Source organism: Erpetoichthys calabaricus, chromosome 3, assembly GCF_900747795.2.
Source record: "Erpetoichthys calabaricus chromosome 3, fErpCal1.3, whole genome shotgun sequence".
In the NCBI taxonomy this organism is placed as follows: Eukaryota; Metazoa; Chordata; class Cladistia; order Polypteriformes; family Polypteridae; genus Erpetoichthys; species Erpetoichthys calabaricus.
This window is the reverse complement of record NC_041396.2, coordinates 94,641,281-94,661,460: the sequence shown is the minus strand read 5'-3', so window position 1 is coordinate 94,661,460 and position 20,180 is coordinate 94,641,281. Positions and strand designations below refer to the sequence as shown.

The 20,180-nt window shown below is 36.6% G+C and overlaps 1 protein-coding gene across 1 annotated transcript; it reads left to right on the top strand.

The window, feature by feature from the left end:
* Positions 1-681: 681 nt before the first annotated feature.
* On the top strand, positions 682-18,021 carry snrpe (small nuclear ribonucleoprotein polypeptide E). Its single transcript, XM_028797170.2, has 5 exons — positions 682-868; positions 1,105-1,131; positions 4,195-4,257; positions 14,265-14,343; positions 16,596-18,021. Exons 1-5 carry the CDS (start codon positions 815-817, stop codon positions 16,649-16,651), a joined length of 279 nt encoding a protein of 92 aa, XP_028653003.1. The 5' UTR covers positions 682-814; the 3' UTR covers positions 16,652-18,021.
* Positions 18,022-20,180: the final 2,159 nt, after the last annotated feature.

The following is a 20,180-nucleotide window of genomic DNA, read 5'->3' as shown; positions in this document are numbered from 1 at the left end:
CTTGCTTGAAGATTTCGCTCTTTATGTTCTGGTCATTAAGGCTTTTCTTGTTAATTTGTAAACTGAAGTAGCAGTTTCCCTGTAGTATTCAGTTTCATTTGTACCTGTGTATGTACTGCCCACCATTGTCAGTATTTGCATATACTTATGAGTAAATTCCATAGGAAAACGGGAATTAAAAGAAAATGGTAAAAGAAAGATAACATTTAAAGATTTGCCAAAAAATGCAAATTTCCTATTTTTTTTCCATGAATAGACAAACACGTATTTCTGAATGAAAAATACGAGAAGAAGACTAAATAAACAATTATACCATTTAGAAGAAAGGCCCATTTAGTTATTTAACTGGTTGAAATGAAAACCCTTAGCTACAATAATACCACAGGAATGACACTGTTTATGAGTGTATTATAACAAACTGATAATAAAAAATGCATGCAAAAGCACAGAGGAGCATACAATGCTTTCAATGCAATACTCACCTACCGCTGCTACTTCGATTGTTATTTTCTTTCCATCAGTTCCCCGAACATTCTAAAATCGGTATTTATGGTGGGGATAATCGTGATACTCCGGAAACTGTCCAATCATCACGCAGCCTCGCCATCGCAAAAAAAAAGGGTATGCACCGGTACTTCTAGTATCCCAGAATGCCAAGTATGCGATTGAACAGGAAAGACGTCATTGCTTGAAGGAAGTAGAATGTTAACGCGGCGTGCGAAGAACGAGCGGTAACTACTGAAAAGAAAAGAGTGCTCATCGAATCTCTTTCTGAAAAGCTAGAACTAGTTAGTTTGTTTATCATCCTATAACCATGGCTTACCGTGGACAAGGACAGAAGGTGCAAAAAGTGATGGTGCAGCCTATTGTATCCTTTTAAAAAGAAAAACCAAAACGAACCTGTCCGATTATTTGAATGGGAAAAGAGAGTTGTGGCCTAGAGGCTTGAACAGTAATATACATATTTGCGAAGTTTGATTACTGATTTTCGTAATAATTGTAATCGGTTATAAATGCATACCATTATGGATAGCTTAGTACTTGAACTGTGCACTTAGATTTTTATTATGATCGTTTTTTTTTCTTTAACCTTTTTTTACTCAGAATCTTATCTTCAGGTACCTTCAGAATGTAAGTATTACTTTTTTGTCGTCATTACTTTGAAAAGACTTTCAGAGCATTCAGTTTGTTTTTACACACGTCTACTAGGGACTTGTGGCCCCTTCTTATAGCCTTTGTTTTAAGGAAACTTGTGGTGTTTGTGGTTTCAAACTTTCGACCCCCAAAATTAAATCTGTATCGCTGAAATATGAAGGAAAATAGCTGGTTTACCGTTTTAAGATCATGTGCATTGCCTCATTCAGCTGTTCATGTAATAAACAAGGTCACATGAGAAAATGGCAAAAAGCCGGTGGGTGCAATGTCATTTCCAGGGCTTAAAATTCATTTTTGAAATGTGGGGATCGCCTCATAAATTTAATATACGGGGGGATTTCAGACTCTGGTGGTGGTAAAAAAGCAATTTGATATTAATATTTCAGCCATTTTTAAAATGGCATACCTTATTCTATCTGATGTTTACAATAGTTTAAATTGAGGGGATAATGTTATCAACCAGTTTTTCAAATGATTTGCTTTTTTAACTTTAAATAATTGTTTTATTTTACATGTAGGGATTTCCACTTATATTTTGCCAAAAGCCAGACTTGACATGGTAAAATTACATCAGTAGAGTAATACAAAACAGTTTGCAGAATGTAAAATAAAATACACTGAGACAAATGGGTGTTTATTTTTGCATTCATAGGCGCTATATAAATAAAATGTAGTAGTATTATTATTATCAGAATATAATTTTATGTAGTTTTAAGAGTTTTATTTGGCTGTAAGTGAATATATTTAAGAAAGTTGAGATTATTGAAATATAATTAACATATTTCTAGCTTAGGTGGCACAGTAGTGTACAATGCTTAGAACTGCCATTGTACAGAACCTGCATACCACATTAAAATCCAGCACTTGACTGTATGCATGTTCTCCATGTGTCTCTGTGCTGTTCTTCTGGGTTACTCCAGTTAACTCCTTGCCTTCCTAAAGCAGGCAGGTTTGGACCCAGTGCAAGTATGGGTATGTGTGTGAGTGACCCTTTGATAAACTGATACCATGTCCATGCCCTCTTCCTGCATTTTGACCAGTGCTGCCAGGATAGGCTGTTGCTCCCTGCTACTCTGAATTGGAGAAAGCAGGTGTGAGAATGACTATTAGTAGTCTGTTTGGAAATAACATTTTTTTGAGATTCTAATTAACTGTTGTCAAAACTGAAGTGTTTCTAAAAGACCATAAGAGGAAATACAAGTAAATTGTGTTTTCATAAGTAAGGCATTCTGCAAAGTCCTTTTTTTTTCTGCTGAAATATTCTTTTTTTTTCAGATTTAGGTGTCTGCATTAGTTGTATTTAGGTCTACTGATAATTTTCTTGAAAGTTACCATTGAGTATTCCTTATTTGTTTGTATGTGTCACTATATTTTCTTCTTAGTTTCAGGCTTAAAGGTAGTCAGCCCACCATAAACATTTTAAAGAAATGACAGTTACACGTCCCAATGAAGGCACAAATTGGCTGTGGTCAGTACGTCAAATAAAAACAAGCAAAACTGAACACAAATTCAGTTAAAATCCAGTAAATTTTCTGGACTTTTTGTTTGATTTTAGCACAAGATATCTATTTCAGCCTGTTTTTAGCCTTCAGTTTAACAAGTTTTAGTCAAGTTTTTACACAGTTTAAACAAAAGGTAGCGTGCGCCACATCCTTTACTCCTGCTGAACAGTTGTGCAGCTGCACTGAACAGCCAAATTCCACAGCTCCATGCTCCAGTTAAGAGCAACTACAACAGGCAAGCTAACATCCTATGCATGGGAGCTTATTCAAAATGTACGCAATTAAAAAATATTACCCATAACTGACAAATTGGACTTGATTTATAAAATAGTAGTTTTAAAAAGAATTTGAATAGTCTTACAATTACCAAGAAAGATTGCTTAATAAGTATGTGGGACATTCACACGTTAAACGTTAGAATTTGTGGAAATTACATTTTTGTGGGATACCCCCAATCCTGCACTAAAGTGTGAGCCCTTTGTTAAAGAAGTTCTTCACATAAGTGTTTGTCTGCTGTTTCAGAAACAGAACAATACAAGTAGTGACTGTGTATTTTTATAAACCTGTGCACATTGTTACATTGCACAAGAAACCTGAACAAATACTGATATTTTGCATAAAAGATCAATCACTGTTTATGGACTTTTTTATGTTTGGCACATTCTTGCTTTTCAATGCTTTTACATTGGCTTCTAAAGAGTGGTGTGCACTTCCAGGTCACATCGTGTGCCTGAAGGGCGTTGCATTATGAGAGCCTGACCATTGTTTGTCAAGAGTCTTGATTTTAACTATGGTCATGGTTAATTCAAGTTTGTAGTTTGAATGTTCCCCAGGCACAAAGAATATTCTATTAAGTTAATTGGTGACTTTAAACTGGACTAAGGTTTGTTAGTTCTGAAAGACTAGGCTGTGGTTCCATACAAGCCTAGATTTGAACTAAATGTATGCATAACTGCTTTGGACTTTGTTATGGTCAAAGCTTTTATAGTATTAGGATAAAACAAAGTGCTTATATTTTGCATAACATAACCTAGAATATCATGATGAAAAAACATTACAGGGTAAAAAAACACCCTTTCACTTTTCAGATTTGTTAGTATTAGGTAAAAATGATAATTTAAAGCTTTTGCCATTGTTTGTCATTTTGTCTAAAATGTTAGGTTATGTGCAAATTTTTAATGCACTGTAAGTCATATGGAGGGTATGAAGTTAATGTCAACTAATTACCAAGCACAAGCCTAAGGGTACCAAGATAGTTTGCTCTGAATATTGTTGTTACCAGGGCATCAAAGAGATCATTTGTTTTTTGAAAACTGGAGCCATAATGAAAATATTTAACCGAGGACAATTTTATTACAATCTTTGTTCATCATATGAGAATAAATATATATTGGTGCTTCAGGATTAATTTAAAATACTGTACTGTTTAGACATTGCCTTCAGCCTTATCAGTCAAAAGAATACCAAGACAAGACAGATGAGTGACATTTAGTAATTGGAGTGGAGAAAAACTAACCAAACGTTTCTTTCATTCTAGAGATCAAGAATCCAGGTATGGCTGTATGAGCAAGTAAACATGCGGATAGAAGGATGTATCATTGTAAGTAAAATGCACACATTTATCTACAGCATTTTGTAGTTTTAACATTGCTATAAAATGATAGAGAATAAAGTGTAGAAATTGGGATTTGTGTGTGTGTATATATATATATATATATATATATACATACACTAGCCGATTACCCAGTGGCTTCGCACTGAGTGCAAGGGAAAAAAATAAAATGTAATCTAAGTTATTAAACAGTAACACATTAACATTTTAAAAAGTAAAGATACAATGAGCACTACTGGAGTGGTTTCGGGTAAACAACATTTTAAAGGCGGTATAACACAACAGGTAAGTAGTACTAACAGCAGCTAAAATGTATTTGGATCATCTCTCGGTAGTAGATCCCTTTTGAAAGGCGCTACACGATGGCTGTGGTATAGAAATTACATTTTCTATGTGAACGTCCAAATTTCTGCCTGTGGTAATGTGCCTTAATGGCATTACCAGCAATTAAAGAAAATTAATTTTGTGTCCTCTGTAGTGTTAAGAGAGAAAGGCTTTGGTTTGGGATAAAATAAGAAAAGGTATAAAGCAAGGAAATTTGCCTTTTTCTTTTATATAGTGTAGAGAGACGTCATCGCTGACAATAGGAGTGCCTTTTTGGGAGCATCGCGGTGGGTCTCGTGTAGACTGGAGAGACGGCCCTGCCATTAACCGGCCGGGATGGCACTGTCGGTCCTCCACTCCTGTGCGTGAACCCGCGACCTCATAACCGTAAACGTGCAAAAGAAAGTGCAAAGCGCTTTAATATTAGTTTGCCGCGGTCTAGAAAAGGGATCCTGTGTTTGCAGTTGTCTGGGCTGTAGCTCAGGGGAAGGAGGAAAAATATTAAAAGTGCTTACTTTCACTTAAGGCAGAAGCGCAGTCACCGTCTGAAAGGCCGGCACAGCTATCGCCGGCTGATCGACTTTTATAGTATTTTTACAGGGCAGGAGACGCCACTTTTTGAAGAGACGTTCATGTCATCGTGTGCCTACGGAGAGATGACGTGGAACAGGTTAATTGGTCAGTGCGAGGGCGCCGAACACAAAAAGCAATTACAGTGCCTGACAACCTTGCACTATGTGCCTGTGATTCAAATGAAAAATAATTCTGATAAATGTGGACGCTGCCCTTCCGTACTTAACAGGCAGAAGGTCCAAACAATTCCCAAGTCCAACACTATACATGAAGAAGTCCGTACATCTTCTTAGATGTAAACTCTCCATCTTCTTAAAATAATTGATTACAAAAGCAACCTTGAATGTTGCAGGGTTTTAGTGACCTGAACTCGCCTTAAGGGACAGTAAGTAGTCGTGCAGGGCAATTTACAAGCAGAGTCCTGCTTCGATGGCGCCGATTACACTCATTTGCAAAGATTTCCACTCTCCCAGGAGCCAACGGGGCACTTGAAGTGTCACAAACAGTGCGAGAAGAGAGGACACTGCCCGAAACTGCGAAGCTCTTGAACCGGCAGAGCAGCCCGACATTCCATGACTCTTGACGTATTTTCCATATCGCGTGGTCATACGTCATTACCGTTTCAAACGTGAAAAGAATTTTTATATATATAGATAAATGTGTGTGTATAATGTATATAACATATTACTATTATTTTTAGGTCAACCATTCATTCTTTCATCTTAAACTCTTATTCACAGAACTAAAAAATAATGTTAACAAGAAAATATTTTTTAATTAAACATTGTCTTGAACTACCAGGTCAGCTTCAGTCCACTTATTCATAATTTTACAAGTGTCTAAAGTAGGAATGGTGGCAGCTCCCTCCAACAAGTGAAGGCAATCACTCGATGTTTTCATTTGGTAGATTTCTTTTTTTTTTTTTTTTTTTTTAATATTTTTATTTTATTAATTTTCATTGTAATCATTCCATACAAACAGATCAATTTCTAACCCAACAAATTTGAAGACTAATCAAACCCCACCCCTGAGAAGGAGAGCTTAGCTAAAGGAAAATTGCTTTAGGCTTTTTAATAAGGCAACATTAAACAAAAGAAAGGGAGAAGTAAATATCTATGTAAATAAGAGATGGAGAAGGGAGTTAAATGCAATAATAGTTATTTCTCTTATTCTAAAATAATATTGATTAAATCCTGCCATGTTTTGAAAAAATGTTGTACAGATCCTCTAACTGAAAATTTGATTTTTTCCAATTTCAAATAATATAAAACATCGGTTTCCCACTGACTTATAAGAGGAGAATTAGGATTCTTCCAATTTAACAAAAAAAGTCTGCGTGCCAAAAGTGTAGTGAATGCAATCACAGTTTGCTTGTCCTCCAATTCAAGTCCATCTGGGAGAACACCAAACACAGCTGTTAATGGGTTTGGAGGGATTGTGATACCAAGGCTGTCTGAGAGGCACTTAAAAAATTTTGTCCAAAATGATGTTAGTTTAGTGCAGGCCCAAAACATGTGATCCAGTGTGGCAGGAGCTTGGTTGCAGTGCTCGCAGGTTGGATCCTGCCCTGGAAACATTTTGGACAGTTTTAAGCGAGACAGATGGGCTCGATATATAATTTTTAGTTGAATAATTCTATGTTTTGCGCATATAGAACTCGAGTGAATTCTCTGCTTTGCTACCTTCCACTCCTTTTCTGATATATTGATTAAGAGATCTTCTTCCCAATGTCCTCTTGGATCTTTGAAAGGTAGGGACTCTAATAAGATTTTATATATTGTGGAAATAGTGTTTGTTTCCTCGAAATTGAGCAGTATTTTTTCCAGCATTGTGGAGGGTGCAAGGAGAGGGAAATCGGGCAATTTCTGTTTGACAAAATTTCTAATTTGAAGATAGTAAAAGAAATGTGTAGCTGGGAGGTTGAATTTTGAACGTAATTGTTCAAAAGATGTAAATATGCTGTCTATATAAAGATCTCTGAGCATTTTAATCCCAAAACTTTTCCAGGTATTAAAAACTGAATATATTTGCGATGGTTGAAAGAGGTGGTTCTCTTGCAGAGGTGCCACTGATAAAAGATTTTCTATCTTAAAATGCTTCCTAATTTGGTTCCATATTCTGAGTGAGTAAAGCACAATTGGGTTATTAGTATATTTGCGATAACTTTCATTTATTGGAGAGCAGAGCAGGGAATATAAAGAAGGATTTTACTTCTATTGCGGACCAAGCCTGTGTATGTTCATTTATTTGTGTCCAGGTTTTTATGGCTTGTATGTTTGCTGCCCAGTAATAAAACTGAAAATTAGGTAAAGCCATGCCACCTTCTGCCTGAGGTCTTTGTAGGTTCGCTCTTCGGATACGTGGGTGTTTTGAGTTCCAAATGAATGAGGTTATTATTGAATCTAACTGTTTAAAAAAACGATTTATTGATATATATTGAAATGTTTTGAAATAAAAAGAGAAGTTTAGGAAGGATATTCATCTTAACAATGTTAATTCTTCCGGCTAGAGTGAGATGAAGGGTTGACCATCTATGCAAGTCTTGCTTAATTTTTTCCATACAGACACCAAAATTTTGTTGATAAAGAGCTTTATGTTTACTTGTGATATTTACCCCTAGGTATTTAAACTGATCTGTTATGGTAAAAGGTAGGGTGTCTAATCTAATATTATATGCTTGTGAATTCACTGGAAAGAGTATACTTTTATTCAGATTAATTCTAAGACCAGATATCTTTTGAAATTCTGTTAGTGCTGTTAAAACAGCGGGGACAGTGTTTTCTGGGTCTGATATATATCATTTGGTAGATTTCTCCAGAATCTTACACACGTTCAATTGAAGTGAAATATAGTGACCATCATGGCAGTTTGCTATTTACTGTATTTCATTCTTTGTCCACCCACACCATGTTGATAGATATTTTCATCCAGGTGGATGTCGCTGCCATAAAGATAGTAGTGTTTTAATGCAGAATGAAAGTGATTCCTTAGAGTTGCTTTCAGTTCAACAAGATGTGTGAATCACTTAAAGTTGATCAGTGAACCGTAACCATGGCAGAAAAATGCACTCCACTCTGTAAGAAAGTCATTGGAAGCCCTCAGTGTGCAGAAACTTGCCTTCATGTCTATTTACTTATTAGGCATTGTACACACATGAATCCAACTGTTTGAACAAAATTAAGAATTAGATTCAGAAACATTTTTTTCTGTTGCTTAGTAGACCAGTAGTATTGCTTTGGTACCACTCCTCCCACATTTGAAATATTAAAAGGGGTTATTTGTCATAAACAAACAATAGTATTTGTCTGTAAAGTAATCCAAGGACTGTTGCTGTATTATGAATGTTGGCTGAAAATGCAGACTTGAAGGTATTTACATCCAAACTGGTTGAATGGTTTAGGAATTACAGTACTTTTTACGTGTTTTCCCCTTTCTTACCAAATGACCAAAAGTAATTGGACAGTGGACTGACAGGTTGTTATGTTGCCAGGTGTGGGCAGTTCCCTCCTTATCTTATTAACATCTAAGCAGTGCTGGAGTTGATTCCAAGTGAGGAATTTGCATTTGGAAGCTGTTGGTGGGAACTTTCCCAGCAGCTAAGAAAAAAAAAAAATAAAAAACAACCCTTCATAGAGACAGGAGAAACACATTTGGAATGGCCAATTCAGGAATTTGGTTCACTCTTAAAAAGAAGGAACGTAACCCCAAAAAGCGGGGTTGGTCCCATCGATCAGCTACTGATCGAAATCAAATGATTTTCACTAAAAAAAGACTTGATCGGTAAAATGACAGATCACACAAGCTATTCTTTTTGGCCCTTGCTTTTCTAAACTTTACAATAATTTAGTTGTAATACACCTTTATGCTAGGTCTTACAGTACTTGAGCCAGCATGCATTTTTTTTTCTTTTGCAGCACAGTTCCTGCAGTATAAACAAAGCAGCAAGTGGGAGCTTGTTTTATCATTGAACAAGAAGCAATTGGTATATTAGCCCATAAGTGGAGTAATAAATTGGGGGTTGGGGTAAGTAATCAGGGAAGTCACCCTGTGGAACTAGACAAACACCATGAAAAGCTACTTTAAGGAATTCAGACCTTTATTTTGCCCTTTAACTCTTAGGGTGGATGTTGGCTGTCAGCTTTTGATGAAACTTGGGTAGAGGACAGTAATGTAGTTTAATCTGTGACAAATATCACTGTTAACGTTTTCAGTTTGACTGTCTTTTCTAAAAGGAAAGTTAGTTTCTTTGATTTGACCTCGATTTTCTGTGCTTATGACTAGCAAAGAGCAAACAACCTCTAAAATGGCATTGATATCTGGTGAGAGACCAAAGCGAATGCGCAAAGCAAAATACTCCGTGGGTGACATTTTGCGTATTTTTGCTGAATCTGACTTTGACTTGTCAGACTCCGATTTTGATGCAAGTGATCTGGAAATGGAGATCAAAAATGTGAGGTGCTAGCATCAGCTGATCAGTCCCCAGCTGATCATGAAGCGCCTACTGCAACGTGGAAGGACTGCCATATATAATAAGAGGTACAAACCAGATTGCGTCGCACTGTGACTGCCACTGCTGCCCACCTGCTGTGTGAAGACAGCCAGGCAGCTGGTCTGTCACGCATTCCTACCGGCCATCGAGCTGCCTCCGCACCACCTCTCCTGCCAGAGATGCCAAATGGGCGCCGACAGCAGCCACCGCACACAGCGAGAAACTTCTGTTGATTTGTATGTAAAACCATTGCTTTGTGTGCTTTTCAGAAAACTGAGTGTTTTTTTTTGAAAAAAAAAAAAATTTGCCCTCAGAGTTAAATTAAAATGGACACCACTTGAGTTTAGACAGATAGCTTGTTTAAAATGCAGCTGCTTACATTTCTAATAAAAAAAGAAAAGATAAAGGCAAATTTGAAATTGCTGCTCAGTAAACAAAAGATTTGTACAGTAATCCCTCGCTATATCGCGCTTCGCCTTTCGCGACTTCACTCCATCGCGGATTTTATATGTAAGCATATTTAAATATATATCGCAGATTTTTTGCTGGTTCGCGGATTTCTGCGGACAATAGGTCTTTTAATTTCTGGTACATGCTTCCTCAGTTGGTTTGCCCAGTTGATTTCATACAAGGGACGCTATTGGCAGATGGCTGAGAAGCTACCCAGCTTACTTCTCTCTCTCTCTTGCGCTGACTTTCTCTGATCCTGACGTAGAGGGATTGAGCAGGGGGGCTGTTCGCACACCTAGACGATACGGGACGCTCGTCTAAAAATGCTGAAAGATTATCTTCACGTTGCTATCTTTTTGTGCAGCTGCTTCCTGAAACAACATGCTACACGGTGCTTCGCATACTTAAAAGCTCGAAGGGCACGTATTGATTTTTGATTGAAAAACAAACTCTGTCTCTCTCTATCTCTCTCTCTCTCTGCTCCTGACGGAGGGGGTGTGAGCTGCCGCGGTGCTTCGCATACTTAAAAGCCAAACAGCCCTATTGATTTGTTTGCTTTTCTCTATCTCTGTGACATGATCTGCTTCTGATGCGCACTCCTTTGAAGAGGAAGATATGTTTGCATTCTTTTAATTGTGAGACGGAACTGTCATCTCTGTCTTGTCATGGAGCACAGTTTAAACTTTTGAAAAAGAGACAAAATGTTTGTTTGCAGTGTTTGAATAACGTTCCTGTCCTCTCTACAACCTCCTGTGTTTCTGCGCAAAATCTGTGACCCAAGCATGACAATATAAAAATAACCATATACACATATGGTTTCTACTTTGCGGATTTTCTTATTTTGCGGGTGGCTCTGGAACGCAACCCCCGCGATGGAGGAGGGATTACTGTACTATGTTTTTTATTTGTTGCGGTGTGTCATACAGCATATGTTTTGGTAAGAAAGTACTTCTTAATTAAAATGGAAATCCATATTTTATTACACCTCAAGAAATAATGAATATCTAGATACATTGAAGGAAGAAAAAAAAAAACACCTGTATAAATACAGTATAGTAAATGTGTATTTTAACAGCAAAAAGCTGTAGTGCAATTAATGATGTAAAATGATTAAAATGTATAAGTGCATGTATGTTTACATTTAAGCAGTGTTTAATTGCCAATACCAATTAGTTTGATTGTATAAGAATATGTGTATATATTTTTGTTAGAAGTGTTACAAATGACTGTTTTTAATTAAGCCTGGTTTCAGATAGGTACATTACAGAAAAATCTAAACAATGTGACAGCTTGTAGTTATGAGAAGCATTTTATTTTCTTTTATGATGCATGTATTATAGATATATATATTTGTGCATATTAAAGTATGTATTTTAAAGACATTTTTATTTTAGCATTTATGGTCACTGATCAGTAAGCCTACAGAACTTCATTCTGTTAATAAAAACAGGTGGTCTATAGTTTAATTATAAAAGTACACTTTAGTGTAGGACATAAAGCTTGTATTTGTCCGTTTATGCAGGAGATTAATGTAAAAGGATTTTTAAAAATGGATTAAGAAAAAATGTCTGAATCGGTATCGGAATCAGCCAATTAAGTAACATGAAATTGGTGATCGGTTTCAGCCTTAAAAAACCTGATCAGAGCATCTCTACCAAAAAGCCTTAAGAAACACAGAAAACAACTTTGCAGGAAGATTTCAGAAGTCTATCCTAGGTAAAGAATAACCCCCTCACAACATCTATCCAAGTCAAGAACACTTTCCAGGAGGGGTTCGCATCATTGTCAATGTGAACAATCAAGAGAAGACTTCATGGAAGTAATAAATGCACAGGGTTTACCACAATATGCAAACCACTGATTAAACCTCAAGCATAGGAAGGTCAGATTAGACATTTCCTGGAAACATCTGAAAAGCCTGTCAAGTTCTGGAAGAATATTCTTTGAGCATAATAAGCCAAGTTCAGTATGTACCAGAATAATGGGAAGAGAAGGGAAGCAATGGGCTCATGATCTGAAGCATACCACATTGTCTGTGAAGCATAGTGTGATGACATGGGCATGTATAGCTGCCAGTGGAACTCTGTCAGTAGTGTCTTATTTATATGACTACTTACACATGAATTCAGGATGAATTCTTAAGTGTATAGGGCTATGTTATCTGTTGAAAATTCAGCCAAATGCTACAAAATTGATAGGACAGTGTTTCAACCCAAAATATGCTGCAACCCGTGCACTTTTCAAGACAAAGAAGTGAAATATTATTTAGTGGCCTAGTCAGTTACTTGGCCTCAACTCAATTGAACATGCATTTCACACATTAAAAGTCGAAACTGAAGGCAGAAGGACCAACAAAGAAGCAGCACATGAAAATGGCTGCAGTAAAGGCTTAGCAAAATCATCACCAGCTGGGAAACCATTGAACCATTGGCTTCAAACTTAAGGTAGTCTTTGATTGTAATCGATTTTCAACCAAGTATTTTAAACAATCATTTATTACTGTTAGTTTGTCTGAATATTTTTGAGCCCCTGAAAATATGTACTATATATAAAATGGTTGTCAATTCTAAATGGATCATACAGTGGTTTTTGTTAACCCCTTGAATTCAAGCTTTCTAAAGTCTACACTTTAGTCACATTTTGTTTGGTTCATTTCCAGTGAAGGGTATGAACATTGTCTCACTTATGGACCAAACTCATGCTCAGTATTGGCATTAGATTGTAAGTATGATGAAATATTAAACATCTTCCTTTTGTGATCAAATGTTTATTAGACACTGAAATAGCAAACTTATCTGTTGGAGTACTAATCAGAAATAATAAAAGGAGCCTCATCATACAACAAAGGCACAATTCTTTGAATAACAGAAAGGGGAAAAAAAAGTAAATTGTCCATCCAATCCATGTCAAATGAGCTAGTTATCGATAATGGCGCTGAATGTTGTTTCGGAACACTGAGATCTCCTAAAGAACTAAATTGTAAAAGCATCTTTTTTTTTTTTCTTTTTTTTTTTTGAGTTTGTGAAAGAGAGATTAAGGCAAGTTTTACTGCTACAGTGCCTAATCAGAAAAGTTTGTTGTGTACAGTAGATGAGAAAGATAATACAGATGCAAAAGCAGGAAAAAATGAAGCAGCATACTATCATATTTGACACCCAATCTTAGAAATTCAATTAGTGACATATGACCATGAAGAAGCTATAGGAGACTAGTCCAAAAACATGTGAACAAAGGTCCCAGGGAAGACACGAGCATAGTGTGCAGGAGGGCCAGGAGTAAGTCCAATGCCAAAACACTTTTTTTGTGAGGTTAAGATATAAAAATCTTGTACAAATTTAAACTGAATATGTTGATATTTAGGATTTTTGGAGACTAGATATTATTCTAGGGCAATGGAGGAGCAGCAAGATGGTTGATGGGATAGTAGGAAGCCTCATCTAAAATACCAGCCAAGGAACAATATGCTTTCTTTGCAGGAGTTAAGGAATAAAGCATATTATACAATGGGTGAAGAGCAAGACAATGGAGTACCACAAGTCCTTTGTACTGGTTTGAGGCAGTGGTTTAAGAATAATGAGAGAGAAGGAATAGAAGCTTTGAATGTAAATGGAATGGAAGGGACCAGAGTCAATAAATGTCTCTAGACCCAGATGTGCCCATGGGGTGGGGTGGGGAAATACACTGCAGCCATCAATTCCAAAGGCCTCATTTAAAAAAAAAAAAAAAAAAAAAAAAAGGTGTGGAAATGCCTAAACTGGGTTGGAACCTTAGCATGGTACAAAGTCCTGAGTACATAAGAGATTAGATGAGCAGATTTACAGAATTTGGCTTTATTTTTAAGGGATAGCTAATGGGGAACAGGAAGTCATTTTATTACACTCCATAAGATACCAAGGAAGAGAAGTGGAGGGTGAGAAAAAACAGAATCCTATTGGATGAAGGGTAAATGCAAAGTGATAAAGTTCTATGCCTGGTAGGTACACCCAAAAAGCACCTGTTTTTAATACTAATTCCTTCCTTTTTTTTCCTTGGGAGCTTTGCCAGGAAATGCAAATTACATTGTAAATTTTCTGGGCAGTTTGTATTCTTTTTTTGGATGAGAGCAGAATTCTTTTTGCAGCTAAACGTTAAACATTAATGTTCATTTGTTAATTTGTAGGGTTTTGATGAATACATGAATTTGGTATTAGATGATGCAGAAGAAGTTCACATGAAAACAAAAACCAGGAAACCACTTGGTAAGAACTTGGTCTTCTATTTATATGATTCTATGCATCACTGTCAGTAACATATAACAAAGAAATTAAGTCTGCTAATTAACCTTTATGCATAAGTAAGTTCAGTTTTGAACTGAAAAGAGACAAAACTATAGCGTATCTTACTTTATTTGTACAAACTTATGCACATATTTGTTCCTGGTATTTTATAACAATAATGCTTTTTGTACTACTGTGTCCTATGAGAAAAATCCAACCTTTAAGTGAAGTAAATGTGCTCTGAGAAAAAAAAAAATCCCCCTCAAGAAATAATTATTAAAAAAGCGCAGTGTGCCACAAATATTGGTACCCCTGCATTTAATATATTGTACAATCTCCCTTTGCCAATACAACAGCCCTCAGTCTTCTCCAATAACATGTTATAAGGTTGAAAAATATAGAGCAGGGAGTCTAACACCATTCCTTAGTATCATCCAAGGTCTCGGGTCCTCTCCTCCACTCTACTCTTCAGCTCATCCCAAAGTTTTGTATGGTATTTAGGTCCGGGGACTGAGACCGGCATGGCAGAAGCTTGATTTTGTGTTCCTTCATTTTTTTTGTTGATTTGGACACATTTTGGATCATTGACCTGCTGGAAGATCCAACGACAACCCTGTTTTAGTTTGTTGGCAGAGTAGTCAAACTTCCAGTCCAGTAGTGTTTAGCAAGCTTCTGGTGCTGGTGCTTGTGGTTAAATGACAAGAACATTGCTTTCCCCAGGACTCTACACTAACCCAGTTTCCTATTCCTCACAGCTGTTCTTGGCAGCAGCAAGACATGCCCCAATGCATTTGTAGTTCAGGACACCAGCTAGAGTGCTACAGTCGATACCCATGCAATGCTTTGCAGAGGAGAAACCATGGGGGGGAAAAAAAAAATCAAAATTTAAAAAATGAATACTATAGCGAAGCATGCTGCTAGCATTTGTGGTTCGTACAGATTTAAGCTTCTTTTCATGGCTTACAGTTCTGACAAGGATCAAGACAAAAACGGGTCAGTTCGTAAGACCATGATAGAGTGAGAATAGTGAGCAAAATAAGAGTAAAAGGCAGGCAGGTCAAAGGTGGACATGTTATTATTTTGAATATTTCCAATAGGCTGCAGCATGGTACGGTTAATATCGCAGCATTCAGAATAAAAAGCTGTTTGGCACTTGTGGACTCGCCTGGAAAAAACTTTTTTTTTTTCTCCTATACAGATGCAGGAATTTTAATAAAGGTGACCTAAATATTTTTAATTGCACCTCATTGTTTTAGGCATTATATGTCAAACCAGCAGTCGCATAAAATGGTTAGTAATTGTGGAACACAGTGTTTTGGCTGACACTAGCGAGGCTCTTTGACATTACAGTGGGATAGAAAAAACCACCCTATGTTGTGAAGGGGTCTGACTTTACATTTTACTAATGAAGCTAACTATTCAAAATTCCAAACTATTCAAAATTTCCAAAAGGCTAATCATGGGCGTGAAATACATAATCGGTCCAGTAAAGTACTGCAGCTTTGCATAGTGTGTCTAGAGTAACTCAGTGCCAAAATTAGTACAGGGAAAACGAACAACAGTTCTTTTACAGTTTAATATCAGCATTTGACTTTAAATAAGACTTTTTAAAATCAAATTATGTTCAAATAGTGAGTCAATCTGACAGCCCTAGTATATGTGTATATTTATGTATATTTTTAATTTATTTTGTCCCAGTAACTGCTTGGTACTTGCCTGAAATCAGTTAAAGTTGAGTGTTCTGAATTACTAAAGTTCCTCTGTACAGGAATGTCCACAATTAATCAGATATACTATATATCATAGGTTTAGAGGTTCATATGTACACTGCAAGACTTCTTTGTAACTGCATGCATAAAACAATGTGACTAAAATGTTTACCATACATTTTGTTAGTTTCAGCCTCAATTCAATTAAATAACCTAGTCTCTTCTATTGCAATGACTTAAAACTGTGTTTAACAGCCCATTTGAAGGAAGCAGGGTTTTTTTTTTTATATATAAACATGCCACTATGCACACTAAGAAATAACCTAGACACACAGCAGTTTAACCATTTCCTCTTAAAAGAATTTTGGTAGTTAAAAACAACGTTGCTCAGTTACAAAATATGTGCTCTCTCACAAATACAGGGCTGGCTGATATACATTATTTTATGTACAATATTTTCAAGATATAAAAGCCAGTTTCCTTTTTTTTTTTTTTATGCTGAACCATGCTTGTTTTGTTTTGCAGGACGAATCATGTTGAAAGGAGACAACATCACCCTTCTACAGAGTGTTACAAACTAATATATAGGGCCTTGATGTGGAATATTAATTGTGAATCCAGTGGCAGAAAGTGTTGAGCATTTTTTTTTGTTTTGTCGGGGTGGGGGAAGGCTTTGTACAGTAGGATATTTTGAGTATTGAGTTTTACACTTCAATAAAAAAAAATTTTTAATACTTTATAACCTTTTGAGATTTTGCCTAAGGAGACAAACAAATGCAATGTATTATTCAAAACCGAAGTTTCAATAATTACTTACTTAAATATCAAGCATCAAATTAAACCTGTATCAAAGCCAGTGTATGTGTGTCCATGAGGATCATACTCCTCTTGTATAATTTACTGCAAATTGTGAAATATTGAATACTTACAAGGCCTATTATTGTTTGATACGGGTTTCAATCTGTGTTCTTTGGGACCTGTTTTAGGATAATTTAGTCCCTTGTTAAGATTTTTTTTTTTCTGACTAGTAAGTCAATGTATTCCTTCTTCTGTCTGACAGTAAAACAATATGTTGGTTTATTTTTAATACTTCATTTGGAAGCTTCACTTAAAAATCCATCGTATTGGTTTTCTTTACTCTGTTTTGTAGTACATTCTCCTTGTACTGCTGCATAATTTATGTAAAAATCCAAGCAGTAACTTTGAGTTACTGTATTTCTAGCCAACTGGCATGTTCACCAGACTAATATTAATAACTAAATGTAGTACAACTGTTGAATTATTTCATAAAAAAGTAAAAATTTGTTCTCCATTTTTTTTTTGTTTTTAATTTGTTATTCTGTGGTTTAAAACAATATGCAAATGTTCACTAGCTTTAGGAGTTCTAAAAAAAGTGCAGTATTGTTTATTCTTGAAAAAATGTAACACTGGAAGTTTTTAAATCATAGTGTCATTGTTATGGATTGAAAGATAAGAACTGTAGCATTATGTGAGAGGCACCAAGCGTTTCTTTCTTCTCAAAAGAATGCGTGTCTTTCTTTATTTGTTGCAGAGAAAAGCCAAAAGCAAAATGACACCTTTTATTGGCTAACTAAAAAGATTACAATACGAGCTTTCGAGGCAACTTGGGCCCCTTCTTCAGGCAAGATTTATTTGTTGCAGAAATATATTTTGGCCACAAGGTGGTGGTGTGTACTGAAGTGCTGCAACTTTAGTCTTTACTGTTTGCAACATGCAGTTCAGAAATTGTTTTGGGTGCTTGAATTAAAGTATTGTCCTTAAAACTGGAGTGGAATAGAAATAAGGAGAGAGCATTGTGTATTCATAAGCAGTTAGGGGGTTGAGGGAGTTTGGGAGAGACCAACTGAACCGACTTTCCATTTTCTAATATTTTCCAACTTTTAAGTTTCAGCTTTTATCATATGTATATTAAAATATAACTAAATTTAAATTGTCACTGATCATTTTTAACTTTATAATTGCACTATTTTGATATGTAACTTGATTAAGACAAAGTATGCAGCTTTCATACACTGATTGTACAATTATTAGGCAAGTGATTATTTTGACCATATCATTTTTATTTATATATTCCAACTCCAAGCTGTATAAACTTGAATGCTAATTGGATTTAAGCATGTCTGGTGATGTGTATTTGTGTAATGAGGAAGGGTGTGGCCCAAGGAAATGAACACCCTATATCAAGGTGTGCATAATTAGGCAGCTTGTTTTCTTCAGGTAAAATGGGCAAAAAAAGATTAAACTGACTCATGAAAAGTCAAAAATTGTAAAAAGTCTTTCAGAGGGATGCAGCACTTTTTAAATTGCTAACATATTGGGGCGTGATCACAGAACCATCATATGTTTTGTTGCAAATAGTCAACACAGTCGCAAGAAACATGTTGAGAAAAAAAGATGCAAATGAACTGCCAAAGATTTGATAAAAAAATCAAACATGAAGTTACATTGTCCTCCAGTGCTGTCATATTCCAGCATTGACCAGAAGTACAAGTTGTTCAGTTTTCATGGACATGACTAAGGTAAGAATGGCTGAAACCCAACCACCACTGAACAAGACACAAGTTGAAATGTCAAGATTGGGCCATGAAGTATCTGAAGACAGATTTTTCAAAGGTTTTATGGACTGATGAGACGAGAGTGACGTTTGACAGACCAGATGGATGGGCCTGTGGCTGGATCAGTAACTGGCAGAGAGCTCCACTTTGACCTCAGACGTCAGCAAGGTGGAGGTATGGACTGGTATTATTAAAAGATGAGCTAGTTGGACCTTTTTGGGTTGAAGATGGACTCAAAATGAACTCCCAAACTTTCTGCCAGATTTTAGAAGATGAAGACACTTTCTTCAAGCAGTGTTAGAGGAAACTATCTGCATCTTTCAAGAAGACCATTTTTATGCAGGACAATGCTCCATCGCATGCATCAAAGTACTTCACTGCATGGCTAGCCAGTACAGGGCCTTAAAGATGAAAGAATACCTGACCTAAAGCCCTTCTTAAACGGGAGATTCACAGGGAAGGAAAACCGTACACCTCTCTGAACAAACTGTCTGGGAGGCCGTGGTTGTTGCGTCGCGAAAAGTTGATCGTCATCAACAAACTGACAGACTCCATGAACAGAAGGCTTATGACTGCTATTAAAAAGACTGGAAGCTATAGTGGTGACTGATTTTTGAAATGTCAGGAATGCTTTTTTAAATTTTGAGTTCATTTATTATTCTCACTTTCACAGATGAAAATAAACAAGCCAGACCGGAACATTTTTGTTTTTCCTTTAGTTGCTTAATATTTCTGCACACTAATAGTTGCCTAATAATTGTGCACATACATGTATTCCCCAGGCGGCACGGTGGCGCAGTGGGTAACGCTGCTGCCTCGCAGTTGGGAGACCTGGGGACCTGGGTTCGCTTCCCGGGTCCTCCCTGCGTGGAGTTTGCATGTTCTTCCCGTGTCTGTGTGGGTTTCTTCCGGGCGCTCCGGTTTCCTCCCACAGTCCAAAGACATGCAGGTTAGGTGGATTGGCGATTCTAAATTGGCCCTAGTGTGTGCTTGGTGTGTGGGTGTGTTTGTGTGTGTCCTGCGGTGGGTTGGCACCCTGCCCGGGATTGGTTCCTGCCTTGTGCCCTGTGTTGGCTGGGATTGGCTCCAGCAGACCCCTGTGATCCTGTGTTCGGATTCAGCGGGTTGGAGAATGGATGGATGGATGTATTCCCCAGAGAATATTCATACTTGCATTTCCTTTGTAAAACTTGAAGGTTTATTAATTTTGGATTGACTGATAGCACTGTGCTTGTTCCATATTAAAGCAACTGGCCTGATAATTGTGCACACAGTGTACATGTACATATTTTTTTGTTTTGCCATCAGAGAGGTAAGGATAGCACATTTGGAAAAAAAATTGCCTTTATATTTTAATTATTAAGATGTCCACCAGTATTTTTTTGGAGAGATGTCATTCAGTGCATTCATCTCCTGTTACCGTAACAGTAATTAAATGTAATCTGGAATGCAAAAATATAATGGATACACAAAGAAAGAACCTCGTTATTCACTGCTACTTGCAGGCACAGAAAATGTTTTATGTGTTAATCAG